Source organism: Thrips palmi, unplaced genomic scaffold (assembly GCF_012932325.1).
Source record: "Thrips palmi isolate BJ-2018 unplaced genomic scaffold, TpBJ-2018v1 HiC_scaffold_15, whole genome shotgun sequence".
Classification (NCBI taxonomy): Eukaryota; Metazoa; Arthropoda; class Insecta; order Thysanoptera; family Thripidae; genus Thrips; species Thrips palmi.
In genome coordinates, this window is record NW_023144624.1 from 9,697,404 (window position 1) to 9,712,249 (window position 14,846).

Consider the following 14,846-nt stretch of genomic DNA (forward strand, 5'->3'; position numbering starts at 1 on the left):
CGGCGACGGCGTTGTCGAGGGCGTCGTTGTCCAGCGGCTGCAGCGCGGCGTGCCGCTTGCTGGACGACGCCGAGCCGAAGTTGGGCCCCCCGGCCTGCAGCGGGCGCGTGTTGGTCTGCGGGCCCAGCTCCAGCACGATCTGCGCGTCGGCGTGCGGGCCCAGGCGGAAGCCCAGCCCCACTCGCGAGTCGGTTCCTGCGGACAGGTAAGGAGGCAGGACATGTTCAGCGGCGCCGTGGGATAGGCAGCCCAACGCACGCCGCGGCCGACGGGACAACTTTTCTTGGCACCACGGTGGGGTGGGTCCGTACAGTCTCTTCAGCGATGAACCGAGGTCCAGGGTGTCATGCTGCCCTGAGACGGAGGCGGGACCGCCTACCTGCCTGCCCCAGAGGAGGCCCCCCGCCGTCCAGTCCCAGTCCGAATACTCAATTTGGCGGGGATTGAAAATTCAACCAATTGAACGATATATTCGGAATCCTTGGGATCTGCTGAAGAAAGTGATATAAAAATTATCTCGATTCCACTAATTTCTTCAGTAGAAGTTCGAATAAGGAATACCGTTCTAACACGATTTTCTCCTGAACGGAACATCGTAGAATTGAAATTCAAACTGTGTCTTGTCCGTGAAATCGTGACGGAGACAATGTCATGCAGCATCAAACTTCAAGGCAATTAAAAAAGAGTTTAGCAAAATTGATCCTTTTTCTATTGAGGCCTTTTCTTCCGAGAATTAGGGTCGCTCGTCGCCTGGTCGGGTCCCCCGTCCCCAGGCGGTCCCGCCCCCTCAGTGCATGGCGATGAGGCAAAGACGAGGTGGACTGTACCGACTGTACAAAAGTAAAGCAGTTCCGGGCCCTCACTCCTATGGGCACGCATATGGATACGCACTGCACTGGCCGAAAACATTTTGGGTGTGACATCCCCGGCTGCTGCCAAGAAAAGTTGTCCCGTACTCTAGCGGCTAGCGGCTAGCGACGCCCGGCCGGCCGCCATGGTAATTGTCCCGCTTCATCAGGCCGGCGAAGGCGTCGACGGTGGAATAATTGCAATACTTTTCGACTCGAGCGCACGGCGCACGGCACCACCGGCCACGCCCGTCGACGCCCGGCCTCAGCCCACGCGGCCCCACACTGCTGCAATATGCTTCGCGCCGGCGATGAAATCCGCCCTGCTCGCGGCGGCGTCGGCGAGGACGCGGCCGACTCGATCACGCGCAACGACAAGCAGAGCCAGGTTCTGTTTATTTCTCATTTTCATTCGCCAAACAGTACGAACTTCGCGCGGATCGACACGGCTGTCCTTTGGTCCTTTTGGAGACTGCCACTCCGCCTCGACAACGCCGCATTCCTGGCCACGTTCCTTCCGATCTCTTCCAACGGCGGCATTGAGTGGCGGGGCGGGGCGGGGCGGGGCGGGGCGGGGTGCCGCGCGGTGAAAGGGCCCGGCGGCAATGAGTCCTGAACGAGGCAGGATGCCAACGCGAAGCGCCAAGGCGGCGTGGGGCCGAAGATGAGCTAATGTCTCAATCGCCCTGCCACGGCCTCGCGCTTACAGTGCCGTGCAGCAGTACCTTGCAGTGCCGTGCCGGACGGACCGCGGGACGGCCCCGGTGGGACGGTGCCAAGCGATGACCGGCGACATGCCGGCGATGACGCCAAGGCCAGATGCAAACACTGCCCCTTGAGAGCGACGCCTTCGCGCACCTTATTACAACCCTAGGGTTGAATGTCACTACTTGGCGTGGTGGCGCACTCGAGAGTACAGGACACTGCTGAATGAACAAGCAGTTTTACGGGGATATACAGCACAAGAACAGAAAACAAAAAATAATCAAAAACAGCGGGTTCCATTGTAGTAGCGCACATTATTTTTTGATGGACCTTTTGTTTGCTGATTTTTTTCTCGCGAAAGAAAACATGGTTTTCTCCGGCATTGTTTACTTTTTTCGCGGTGTGTGTCCGAGTGTTGGCCGTGGAGCAACAAGCTCGCCCCGGCGGCCCGGCGGCCACGCGTTCAGTCACACGAGTAATAAGCAGAACAGCCCGAGGAGCACCGGGCCGGGCGGGGCCCTGGCAGCCCCGCTGGCCCCTCCGCGGCCCCACCCGGCCCCGCCAGGCCCCGCCACTGCTCCGCGCCGACGCAATATTTCTCGCGACCTCCTGCCCTAGTGTCTATGATGGCTACTTCGCACTGATTGGTTCGGGCACATAAAAACAAAAATTCTGAACAAATTTCGGTTTTCTTTGGGTTTTGGGTTTCTTGGGTCAACGGAAAGCGGGGTGGACTCACCCTTCCGGATGGGCGGGATGTTGGAGTAGACGATGGACAGGAAGGACACCAGCTCCTCGGGCACGATGAAGGCCGCGGCACCTGCAGCAACAAACAAGAACCGTGTCACATTCGGATTCACATTCACCGCGACCGCACGTTCGTGTAAGACACACATTCGGGTCCGTGTCGCGAGAGCGAAGGCCGCGGCGCCGCCGGCCGCGGGGGGAAACGTGATCCACCGAGGGCGGCGCGAGGCGCGATTACTCATTATATCCAGATTGAGATTCGCATGCCGCCGGATCCAGATTGGCGTCCGCAGGCGCCGCGTGCCGCGCCCACGCGGTGACGCGTCGGCCGGCCTTCCCCGCGCGTCTCGTCGCGGACCCCGGATTGTTCGGACTTGTGCGTGTGAGTGTGTGAGTCGCCGGGTGGCGACACCACACGGTTTATTGCCCTTGCCCACCCGGCCCGCCCGCCGCCGCCAAATCCGATGACGCGCGCCGCCAGCAGTGAGCTGCCTCCATTTCCAAATTAGTGAAATCTATTTCAGATTCTCTTTTTTGCTCACTTTGTTGGCCGCGGACGCGCTAATCTGCGGATTCGGCGCGCTGCGCGGAGGCAGGAAAGGAAAGGTGTGGCGCGGAAGGCAACGCGCGTAGCCGCCAATCTTGATCCTTGCACGCTGCGTTTTGAAACGCGCGCTGGGCCGAGCTGGCCGTGCTGGCCGCCGGTGACACGGTCTTTCAACGCGCGCCGCGCGACCGTGCTGGCCCTGCAGGCCCTGTTGGCCGTGCACAGGCCGTGCAGGCCGTGCTGGCCCTGCTGGCCGAGCTGGCCGTGCTGGCCGTGTCGACATTGGGGAAGGCGATGGCCGGTCGGACGACATCGCGACGTGGGCTTTACATGCTTGCGATATTGCGACGCGAAGGACGACGAAGTAACGCGGCCCTCCCCGCGCATCCCTGTGCATCCTCGGCGTCCTCGGCATCCTCCACTCAGACTCGTTGGCGGTTGGAGCGTTGGCGCCTCGCCTCGTCGCCAGAGCGACGACGCCACAACGGCACCCGCCACTCCGCCAGGGCAGGCCCAGCCAGGCCGCGCCGGGTAATACGAATCTAATCAACCAAATACCCGGGTACCCGGGTTACCGCGCCACTCCGCGCCACTCTGAACAGCGGAAAAGAGTTATTACGGCGCCTAGTCTCGATCCGCGCCACGCACCTCGCCCGGGCGTGGCGTGGCGTGGCGGGGCGGGGCGGGGCGTGGCGTGGCGTGGCGGGGCGTGGTGGGGCGTGGTGGGGCGGGGCGGGATGCGGCGAGGCGGGAGCTCATACGGCAGGGCAGAGCAGGGGCAAGCCCGTCACGGCCAAGAGAGAAAGCGGGCGAGGATATCGCCTGGCACGCCGCGCCGCTACGCCGCGAGCGTCACGGCTAAAGGCAGAGATCGGCTGCACTTGTTGCATCACTTGTTGTACTCCATCGGGAGCCAGCCGGCCTGCCCCTGGCCTGCCCCGCCCGGGCCGCGGCGATGAGTGGCACGAGCCAGAGGGCCAGGCGGCCCGCACATCCGCTGCCCGGCCAAGGAGGCCGTCGGGCTGCCTGGACATGGCCTGGACGACAGGCAGGGCAGCCCGTCTTGGCGCGGTTCAATTAGTTGAATGCCAGCCAGCGCCCGCGGCCAGCGAGGACCCTGGCCCCTCGGGCACCCCCGCGGCCCGCGCCCCACGGCCTCGCAGCCTCGCAGCCTCGCAGCGGGCCCAAGGCCGTGCCTGCTGCCCTGCCGCTGGCCGCCGCTGGCCGCCGCTGGCCCTGCATTTCGACAGGCAATGCGTCAGGAACGTCAGGAACGACAAGAGCGTCAATCGAGGCGGCGCTCCGAACGGCAGGCCGGCCGGCCATTGCAATTCCAGGCGGCACCGCGTCCATGCCGATGTCCATGCCGATGTCGATCGGAGACGAGACGGATCGCTGTCTTGGGCCCCGCCACCCCCTCCACGACCCGGTCCCGGGACAACGGCCACGGCAGGCCCACCTGTCAGAGCGTCGCGGACTCGGGGAGGGCGGGGAGGCCGAGAGGGAGGCGAGCAAGCTTTCCTGACTAATGCGTTCTGGCCGATAGCGAGGCATTATTTATGTGGCCCGCACGCTGTCGCACCCTGGCCCTGCCCCGCCCCGGCCAACGCTGGTCGTTCATAGCGGATTTGACAGCCAGCGCCGCGCTACCGCGCCACCACGCCCGCAGGCCGCGGTGCACACAGTCCAAGTCAACTAACTCACTGCATCCGACAGAGACAGAGACGAGCACGTCTGCTGGCCTTTAGTTCCTCCATAATGTTCTCCAGCTTTACTACTGCAGGGAGGGAATGGGAGTTAGCTCACGAGAGTGGTCTGCAGTGCGCAGTCTCTCCGAGAGATGGAAATGGCGCGGATGAGAAATTGCGCGCTACGCGTTTTTGACGGGCGCGGGAAAATGAGCGGTCGCCGGTCAGGGCTGGTCGTTCTGGCGCTCTCGCAACGGCAACCGAGGCGGGACTACCCCAGGCTAAGAACGGTCCGAATGCAAAGAAAGGACTCGGATCGAATCAGGTCAGCCACCGTCAGCAGCTACCCGCCCCCTTTCTTTAAGCCCCCGCCACCTGGTCTAAAGCGCGCATCTTGAGAGATAAATGGCGCGAAGAGTTGCGCGCTAGCTTTTTACCTGACCGGGAAAAATGAGCGGTCCCCGGGGTTTTCAGGCCTTGGTCGTTCTGGTAGCCTCGAACCGGAGAACCGAGGGGCTCCCCAGGTAAGAACGGTCCCCATGCATTAGATGGGAACTCGGCGAATCAGGTTTTTTAAAGTGAAACCGTTCAGTTAAAAACAGTGGGAATGTACCCTTTTTTCACAACCTGACCATGCCACACAAATTCAAGAAGATGCACATCACAAAGACAAGCAGTGGGACTTCCCCGGATACGGTGGGGCGGGGCGGCGCACGGTGGGGTGGGGTTGGGACGGGACACATCGGACACCGCGTTGCCCGCCGTTGCCTAACGCGGCCCGTCGGGGATCGCCGAGTCCGTGTCAAGGCGGGGCCAGGCCGGGCAGGGCTTGTCCGGCGCTGACCTTTCCTGCATGGCGCGGTGGCGCAGCGCGCAGCGGCGCAGCCACGAGGATTCCGAGCGGCATAGTCCCTCTCTCTCGCACTCGCGGACGGCACGTAGGGGCGCGATGAGAGAGACAGGAGTCCCAAGGGGCCGCGCGCTCGGCCATCCGGCCGGGAACCCTCTGACGGGGACGTGAAGGGGAAGGGAAGGACGGCCATCGCGCTCTGAATGCCCGGGATGCCCAGCGCCGCGTGGAGTCGTGCACGCCGTTCGCATGGTGTGGTGTCGTGCCGGATGCGTCGTCGGCCGGTTCACGGCCGCGTGGCCGCGTGGCCGCGTGGGTCGGCCTCACTTACGCCTTTTCTTTGGCGCACGCAACGCAAAGCAACGTCAGTGTCTCCCTCGGCCGGGCTATTAATTCATCACGATTACGCTCGTTACATCGCGCACTGCGCCTCCACTGCGCGTGGCGTGCCGGCAGAAGGACGCACGTTTCTTTGTGACCGACCGGCCGGCCGCCACGACGCGTTGTGCTTGGTTGGGTTGGCATGGCACGGTGCTGCCGTGCCGCAGCCTTCCCTCTCGATGCCCGGGAGGCACAGGGCAGGCACAGGGCCGCCACGCCACTAGCGGCAAAGTGCAAGCAAACCTGACTAGTATGCTCCGGGGTCAAGCAGTTTGTCGTCCTCTACGAGCCAGCGTGTGTGTGTGCGTGTTATTTGTGTTTATCCTCAAGCTTTCAAGAGCCGGTGTGGCTACCTCGTGTAGTTTGTCCACCGTAGGACAGGACAATAGGAGACAAAACATGCGAGTGCGTAAAGAAACAGCTGCTTCCTTGGTTCACCCGTCCTCTGAGAAGGCCACAGTCGGATCCGACTCAGACGAAACTGAAAAGGAACACCACTCATTGCCTATCCTTGTTTCAGAAATGCTACCAACGTGAACGGCGTACGTTTTACGACTCCATTTGTGACTCCATAGCAAATTGTGCGTTTTTTGAAACGTCTTTTTTCCCAATTGTGGTTACTTTTCGTTGAAAGAAAAACCATACAAGGAAAGCCTGCGACACGATGGAATGCATGCACTATCTCCGGGTTCTCCGGAGAGCAGAAGGGGGGACCTCTCCCCTCACTCGAACCCACGCGCTCCTGAATCCGCAAGTCACAACGCCGTCTCTTTCCAGCCCGGCGGCCGCCTCTCTGAGACTCTGAGACTCTAGACCCCTGGCCTGTCGACCTTTGCGAGCCCTGCGTTGTTCTGGCCGCAGCTCCGCCGCCCTGTTCCTCGTGGGCCACACGTCGTGCCACGCCGCCACGCCGTGCCGTGCCGTGCTCCGCGCCGCCGCGCCCTCTATCCGCCACGCGCCGTAAAAGTGCTCCGGGCACTAAAGTTGTGACGAATATATTGCGGCACTTCTCGGAGGCGGCCGGCGCGGCGCGGCCGGCGCGCGGTCCGCGGCTTGACGGCGCGGGTCCAAGGCCAGGCAGGCAGGCCAGGCAGCCCCGGCCTGGAGCTGGACAAGCAGCGCGGGCCGCACGCACCACCTTTATCAGGCTATCGGGCGGCCGGGCCGGGGCTGCGCTGCGCACTGCGCGACGTGCGTGGAAAGTGGCAAACGCGGTTGATTCGTTTTTAAAGACGCGCTCAAAGTGGCGCGGAGTGCCGTCGCGTTACGCCAGTCTCGCAGCGCGTGCTGCAGTGCTACTTACAGGAGGCCAGCAGGGCCCAGACGGCGCACTGGATGGCCGCCCGCGGCGCCCGCATGGTGGAGCAGGGACTCGGGACGCCGATTCCTGTGGACACACGCAAAACAGATTAAAGCGTTTCATGTGGAGCTCGCGAGAGACCGGCAGGCACGGCACGGCACGGCACGGCGAGGCGGTCGGCGAGCAGCCCCTCCGGTCAATAAACGCATTCGGGTTTACGCACCACGCGCCGTACCCGCCGCCGCCGACAACGGGGAACTCGGGGAACGAGGTGCGAATTACCGGGCCGATCGCTCCATCGCCTCGCCTCGGCACTGCGCAGTTAACGGGAATTACCACCGAGATTACCGGCCGGGCCCCGCCCGGACCACCCTACGTCGAGTCGGGGAGCGCCTGTCATCGGGCGGGTGGACAGCCCCGCCCGGACCACCCCACGTCGAGTCGGGGAGCGCCTGTCATCGGGCGGGTGGACAGCCCCGCCCGGACCACCCCACGTCGAGTCGGGGAGCGCCTGTCATCGGGCGGGTGGACAGCCCCGCCCGGACCACCCCACGTCGAGTCGGGGAGCGCCTGTCATCGGGCGGGTGGACAGCCCCGCCCGGACCACCCCACGTCGAGTCGGGGAGCGCCTGTCATCGGGCGGGTGGACAGCCCCGCCCGGACCACCCTACGTCGAGTCGGGGAGCGCCTGTCATCGGGCGGGTGGACAGCCCCGCCCGGACCACCCCACGTCGAGTCGGGGAGCGCCTGTCATCGGGCGGGTGGACAGCCCCGCCCGGACCACCCCACGTCGAGTCGGGGAGCGCCTGTCATCGGGCGGGTGGACAGCCCCGCCCGACCACCCCACGTCGAGTCGGGGAGCGCCTGTCATCGGGCGGGTGGACAGCCCCGCCCGGACCACCCTACGTCGAGTCGGGGAGCGCCTGTCATCGGGCGGGTGGACAGCCCCGCCCGGACCACCCCACGTCGAGTCGGGGAGCGCCTGTCATCGGGCGGGTGGACAGCCCCGCCACGCAGCCGCGCGCCGCGTCGCCTCGCCGGCCTGCCTTCCAGGCGGCGCACAGTGGGCCAGAAGACCGGTGGAGGCGGCCAAAACTCTAGACGCGTTTTGGGCTGCAGAGTCGCTAAATAGGACTCGAACCGAACGTGTGACCCCACCAATGGATTGCTCTCCGAACGAGGAATCCATCGGTGGGGTCACACGTTCGGTTCGAGGCCTGTGTAGTGACTCTGGAGCTCAAAACGCGTCTAGAGTTTTGGCCGCCCCCACCGGTCTTCTGGCACACTGTGCGGCGCCTCGTTTGCGGTGCGGAGCGCGGCGGGGCGGCGACCGCAGCGAGGAAGTCGAGTGCCACCACGGCGCCACAACGCGGCAAGCGGGGACACGCCCCGACGCCCAGCAGACCCAGGTGTCGTTTCGTCGCTCCGTTTTGTCGCCCTCGGGCGGCCCGAGGGGTGCGAGGGAGACAGAGCGACGAAACGACTCTTCGGAGTCGATCCGAACGCGCGGCGCCGGCGGCGTGGCGGACAGCTCGTGCAGCATATCGACACCCGGCCGCCGCGGCGCACGCGACCAAGCGACCCTCCGTGCAGTGCAGTGGCGGTAACGACTTGCAACGTCCCCGACTGGGCCGCGCCGGCCGCGCCGGGCAGCGGGCAGCGCGCTGCGAACTGGCCGAGGCCCCCCGAGCCCCGCCCCGCGCCCCCCGCGGCCCCGCCCAGGCTCACTTTCCATTCCAAACAAGACGAGCAGAGCAGAGCACGCGGCGAAAAAATCTGCGAGTGGGTCTGCCTTTTGCCTGGACCACCTGGGCCGGTCGGGTCGGACGGCGCGGTGCCTCCCCGCGGCTCAGCCTGGCTCAGCCCCCGAAGCCGGTGGGGCAGGGTCCGGCGGGGCGGCGGCCGCGGCCGCGGGTCTCCCCGTCGGCCTCCAGGACCGCGGCTTGTGTCACCGAGTCGCCGATCGGGTTGCATCAACGGGGCGCTACTGCTTGGACCTTCTTCGGGAGCTTCTTCGGGTCGGGGCTGGCTTCGGGGCCGGCTTCGGGCCTGGCCGCGGGCGGCGTGGGGCAGGGGGCGGGGAGGGGAGGGGGGCGTTGTGCCAGGTGGACGGCGGCGTCACCATGTCGTTGTTCGGCGCCCAAAGAAAAGAAAGTCTGCGGACGGCGTGGGGCGGCGTGGCGGCGCGGCCGTAGTCGCGCAGCGCCTGTACCGTCACCGTCCCGATGCTGACCGCCACACCGCCACCCCCGCCCCGAGTCCGTCCGGCCGACATTACTGGTGCGGTGCGCCTTGCTGTGACGTTACCCGCCAAGGCGCGTTCTCACAGCTCCAGCGCGGCCAGTCGTAACCGCAATGAGGCGGGGTCTCGGGATCTAACTAATTCAGTAATTTGAAAAACGCCGCCGTCGCGTCGCGTGGCCGCGCGAGGAGGCCGCCTGCGACTGGCCATACTGCGAGTGGGAGTCGTAGCCGCTTGAGGTTCTTCTCCGCCGGGATAAAGTGTCACCTTAGTAAGGACGGCCATGTCTCGTTTTGCAGTGCAGGCGGGCATGTGTCGGGCCCGAAATGGCATACGATCATGTGTGGTCTAGCCCTTAATGGTAATGGTAATGGTGCGGCCGGGCCGCAACACACGCCTGCATGGCCTGGCTGCCTACCCTCCGTTCCGCGGGCGCTTTTCGGCACCTTGAGGCACGCTGCTTACGCAAGTGTCCCTTTTTCGTGATTCCTTTGCAGACTGGCGTTAAAATCGTGACACTAATGTCTCTCGATGCCGGTTTCTTCCTCCGGGCCGAAAAAAAGAAATAATAGCCACAGAGATAGAACTTCCAGACAGCGTGGCTCCCCGCGCGGTCGCGACGGCCGGAGCTTTCTAGCGGCATGTCCGTCCATTCTCGCTCGCAGTGGTCCGCAGTGCTCCGTAGTGTAGAGCACCATTCTTGTCAACGGGGCTACTGACCCCTCGCCTGACTCACTCCCTCTCTTTCCTCGCTTATACGTCGTCCACCTTGCGCAACACCAGGGTCCGCGTCGCATCGGATCGCTTCGGATTGGCGCGAGGCGATGAATGAAATTAGTGGAATTCGGTCAATGTATGCTGCGGAGGCGACGCCATCTCCATAACGGCACCGCAGCACCTCACCTCGGTCTCGGGCCGATCGCATCGAGCAGGGCCGCCGGGGACCGCCGCACAGTGGGCCAGAAGACCGGCGGAGGCGGCCAAACTCTGGACGCGTTTTGAGCTCCAGAGTCGCTGAACAGGACTCGAACCGGGCGTGTGACCCCACCAATGGATTCCTCGTCCGGAGAGCAATCCATTAGTGGGGTCACACGTTCGGTTCGAGTCCCATTTAGCGACTCTGGAGCTCAAAACGCGTCCAGAGCTTTGGCCGCCTCCACCGGTCTTCTGGCCCACTGTGCGCCGGGCACCGCCCTCCCTCCCAGGCCCACGCCCGCATCGCCCCCTAGCGAAAGTGTCTCATGGAGGAAAGACTCACTGGGACTTGGGCGGCGTGGCGAAAACTGAGGGGACTTGCCTGACTCGCGCTCCAAAGGTCACGCCGAGTACTGTTGTTGATTGTTGCACCGAGGCGAGGCGACGGACACCTTGCTGCCGGAGCACTCAGAAAAAAAATAGAAAATGGGACTAATCCAAGACAAGAATCACAAAACAAACATTTGTTTTCAAATGCGTAAGAACAAACTTTTTGTTTCTGTTTTTGGTGATGGTCGCCCCGGGGACTGTTCCTGGCAGTGTATGTAGGCTCCCCCACGCCCCCGCGGCGCACGCAGCACGGCATTGCAACGCCCTCCCGTTCGGACTCGGGCCCAACCGTTTCCAGGGATTACTCAGAAATGCCCCGGCAGCCAGCGCCGGGCCCGGAGGAGGATGGAGGATGTGGGGAGTGGAGGCGGGCATCCACGGTGAAGCGTCATGCGATCACGGGGAGAAGGGAAAGGAAAGGGAATTCGGCCTTTGTTTTGAGGCGAGCAAGGAGTCCAGCACACCGGCAGCGCGGCAGCAGACCGATCAGGGCAAACGCTCTGCTCCGCTCCCTGCGCCTTACGCCCCCCCCCCCCTCCCCCTTTGCCAAGGCTGAGCCGGCGGGGCTGAGCGCCCGGGAGGCCAGTTGCCTGACACCAAGAAACTGAGGCTTCTATGCACTAGGAAAGAGGAACGTGGAACGATCGACTTAGCCGTAACAGAGAATCGGCCCTCTGGTCCGCGCCGACGTCGCCCTGCGTCGCCCTCGCGCGGAGCAAGCACCGCGTCCAACATGGTCATCTTGGTTGTCTTGGTGTGCCGGCGGGGGAGTAGACGCAGCAGTACCGATCGCACAGGGAGAAAATGAAAATCCGTGACATTCAGACTCGCCGAAACATCCACGAACACGCACACACACTGTCACGAAATGTGTGTCGCTTCGCTTGCATTGGCGAGGTCATTTGCAGTCAAGCGAAGTTGGAGTTGTCTTGGTCCCCAGTCCTCGGCGACCTCCTCGTGGGTTTACGCGGCCGTCGCGTTGTCGCGCGCGCACGTTCGCGTGTGTGCCGCCGCGGCCCTGGCGCCTGCCGACTGATCCCGAGTGTTGTTTTCGTCGCTCTGTCTCTCTCGCACTCACCGAGCGTCCCGTCAAGGTGCGAGAGAGACAGAGCGACGAAAGCGACTCTCGGAATCGGTGACCAGGTGCGGCGTGGACCGAGGCGGTGAAATGGCTGGCTGGACGCGGTGGACGCGGCAAGGCCCAGGGAGGCACGCCGCGAGGCCCGTGATGGACGGCAAGCTGGCAGTGTCCGAGTCGTCCACGGCACGCTCTCGGGCACGCCGGCATGAAGCAAGCACCAAGCCATCAGCCTGGCTCGGCCTGGCCGTGGAGCGCAGAGCGACGAGCAACGCACCCCCGGGACCGGGTCAGCGCTTTTGGACGCGAGTCTGACGACCGCGGGATGACTCGACGCTGCGACGCTGCCCGGTGGGGGTCGTCGCCGTCGTCGGCTCACCTGTTAGATCATGGCCCGTCCTGGCCGTCCTCGCCTCCGCCGAAAGGACCGGCAGGTAAGTGCAGATCAGCCCCTCCCATGGGGCGAGCGGACGCCGCGGACGGGGCGCTGCGGGGCACTGCTCGATCCCTTTCCGATGACTTTCACCCAACTGCAGTAAAGTGTAGCGGACACGCGTGACAAGGCCGACACGTGTGACACGACGCGGTGCGGGAGACGCGGTGCGGAGCGGCACTCCGGCGTACTGGACGTACTGAACGTCGGCGTCGGCGGCCCGTGCGCGACTGACGGCAGAGGCAGATGGCAGGGCGGAGGGGCGGAGAGGGGCCCAGTCTGCCCAGGCCCTCGGGTGGGGCCGCCCCCTCCCCCTTTCCCCCTCCCGCCGCCGGACACGACGGACCAGAATCCTGCGGCCAACTACCTCCTGTTTTCAATTAAGGCATCGCACGATTACTGTCGGTGCGTCTCCGTCCCCGCATGCAGCACCTGCGATTTGATAGTGCCTTGCCTTGACAACGCTGCTGGGGAGGGGGAATACCAGCGGCTCGGTGTCTCCGAGTCTCGGTGCTGGCGGCGAAGGGCGCAGGGCGCCCTGCCTGGCCCTGCCTGGCGCGGCCCTGGATGTGGACTTGTGGAGCCCGTACCTGAGAGCTGTACTCAGCCTCGTAATGCCTATGACGACTAGACTAAGGCAGTGATGTGATAGCCAGCCCCCCTCCCCGTTCCCCCGCCGCTCAAAAGCGGTCTGCCGGTCTGGCTCGCCACACCTGAAAGAGAGAGTGAGGTGAGGCGCCCCCCTCCCGTCCGGAAAACCAACGCCCGGCATCCGGATGGCCGGACGCCAAAACACGCGAGGGCTTGCCCCTGGGTTCAAATACCGGCTCTGTAGTTGCAAAATTATTAATAGTCTTTGTGCATTCATCAGAGATGAGCCGCGCGACCAGTCGGCCACACCAACTCTTCATTGAGGCTACTCGTGCTGATTAAACATCCTGTTTTGATTGACTTGTCAAAGAATACAAGAAATGCCATCAGAAGAGAAAGAGCATGATGTAATTTAGAGCAAACTTTTGTCTAGAAATTACTTAACATATTTACAAATACATAAAGATCTTCTTACATTTTATTTCCTACTTTTTCCAACTATGATTTTGGGAAAAACATTTGAAGGAAATTCTCATATATTGTCACATCTGTTGGTAGAAAAACACAGAAGATAACTCGATCAATCTGGAAAAATAAAATCAGTATAAAAGAAAAAATAATTGATAACTAGTGCAACAGATACAATCAGTTTGTGGTGAAACACATACCTCACTGTGATTTTTTTCCAAGAATAGACGAATAGTTTTCAGAGCAACTTTAGCTGCTGCCTCCTGTGGATAGCCTGGATAAGAATAAAATGATAAATTGATAAAACTATTCTTTGACATAAGAACGAGGATATAGAATCATTACTTACCATATACACCAGTCGAGATGCATGGGAATGCCTGACAACAAAACAACAAGCCTCTTTAGAAAATTGAGCAAAAAATCATTAAGAGAGACCAATGCAGCAATAAAATCAAAACGGTCTTTATGGCTTTTTACAGTAAAAATTACTTACAACAGATTTCAAGCGGTTTTCTCTAACAAGATCCAGGCAAGATTCATAGCAATTCTTCAGATCCTGAGGATGTTCACCTTGAGGCCCAACAGTGTGAATGACATCTGCAAAGAGAGTTCTAAAAATAAAACATTGTTTCCAACTGTTTGATTTATTAAAGGAATATTCCTACGTACATTTAGCTGGCAGCTTGTACCCTCCAGTTATTTTTGCTTGTCCTACTGAGCATCCTTTCAGGGTGCGGCACTCTTCTTTCAGTGAACCTCCAGCAGCTCGATGAATGGCACCATCCACTAGAAAATATTGAAGTATCCCAGTTTAGCTGAGAGGGATATCATGAACAGAGTCATAGAAATAGTGGTTGTTTCAATGAGTTATTGTGCTTTTAGAAAGCTTTGACCGTTGTACTTACCACCACCTCCTCCAAGAAGGGATGAGTTTGCTGCATTGACAATAGCATCGATTTCAAGGGTGGTAATGTCTCCCTTCCATAAAGAAATCTTCTCAGTTAAGGAAGGTTGAACAGAGTGTTTTTCCGGAAGCTGAACACAAGCCTCACGCTGAGTGATGAGACGGCTCTCATTGTTTTGGAAGTATGTCGACCATGTTTCTATGTCCGACAAAGTTTTGAAGTCCTTATTGCACTTGTACTCCAAGCGCTTCTCATCAATGGGTAGGGAGAGGTACTTGGCTAAACAAATGATAAAACTTCAAGTAACATAAGCATAACAGGAGACAAGGAAAGAAAGAAAATTGATGCCTACCTTTTTCTTCTGAGAAAGTCATGGTGGCCAGGGAGCGTAATCTGCACAGAGAATAATTTAAAAGAGTAAGAACTGGTGACAGCTTCAAGGAGGTATGCATATCAGTAGATGGGTAATATGCGAAATTCCAAGATATTTGAGGTGCACTCGTAAATACGAATCCGACTCTAACCTCTTACAACGCAGCGGTTTCGTTTAACGTCCCGGCTTATTCCTTTCAGCACACAGAAAACTGAAATTCTGCAACCAACAAGAACAAGAGAACAACACAACAACACAAGAAGTGCACAAGGCGGATGACTCCCTGATTGGTCGCAGCAGCCGACGACAAAACTTCCTCTTTTCCTTCTTCTTCCGTTCGGCTTAACTTGAAAAAAAGTCGTCTATTTCCTTTAAAATTTAA

General features: G+C 61.0%; 2 protein-coding genes across 2 annotated transcripts; both read right to left on the minus strand.

Annotated features, from left to right (window-relative positions):
* Window positions 1–55: 55 nt before the first annotated feature.
* Window positions 56–12,343, minus strand: LOC117641197 (the record flags this gene model as incomplete). The annotated part of the gene is made up of 4 exons (XM_034378342.1): window positions 12,071–12,343; window positions 7,070–7,153; window positions 2,293–2,373; window positions 56–195 (listed from the first exon to the last, which is right to left on the minus strand). Coding segments are annotated over exons 2-4 (276 nt in total), but the record flags the coding sequence as incomplete, so codon positions are not given.
* Window positions 12,344–13,104: 761 nt separating this feature from the next.
* On the minus strand, window positions 13,105–14,830 carry LOC117641745 (ADP-ribose glycohydrolase MACROD2-like). Its single transcript, XM_034379328.1, has 8 exons — window positions 14,616–14,830; window positions 14,444–14,484; window positions 14,092–14,370; window positions 13,856–13,972; window positions 13,680–13,783; window positions 13,533–13,563; window positions 13,384–13,457; window positions 13,105–13,300 (listed from the first exon to the last, which is right to left on the minus strand). The coding sequence occupies exons 2-8, from the start codon at window positions 14,463–14,465 to the stop codon at window positions 13,214–13,216; spliced, it is 714 nt and encodes a 237-aa protein (XP_034235219.1). The 5' UTR covers window positions 14,466–14,484; window positions 14,616–14,830; the 3' UTR covers window positions 13,105–13,213.
* Window positions 14,831–14,846: the final 16 nt, after the last annotated feature.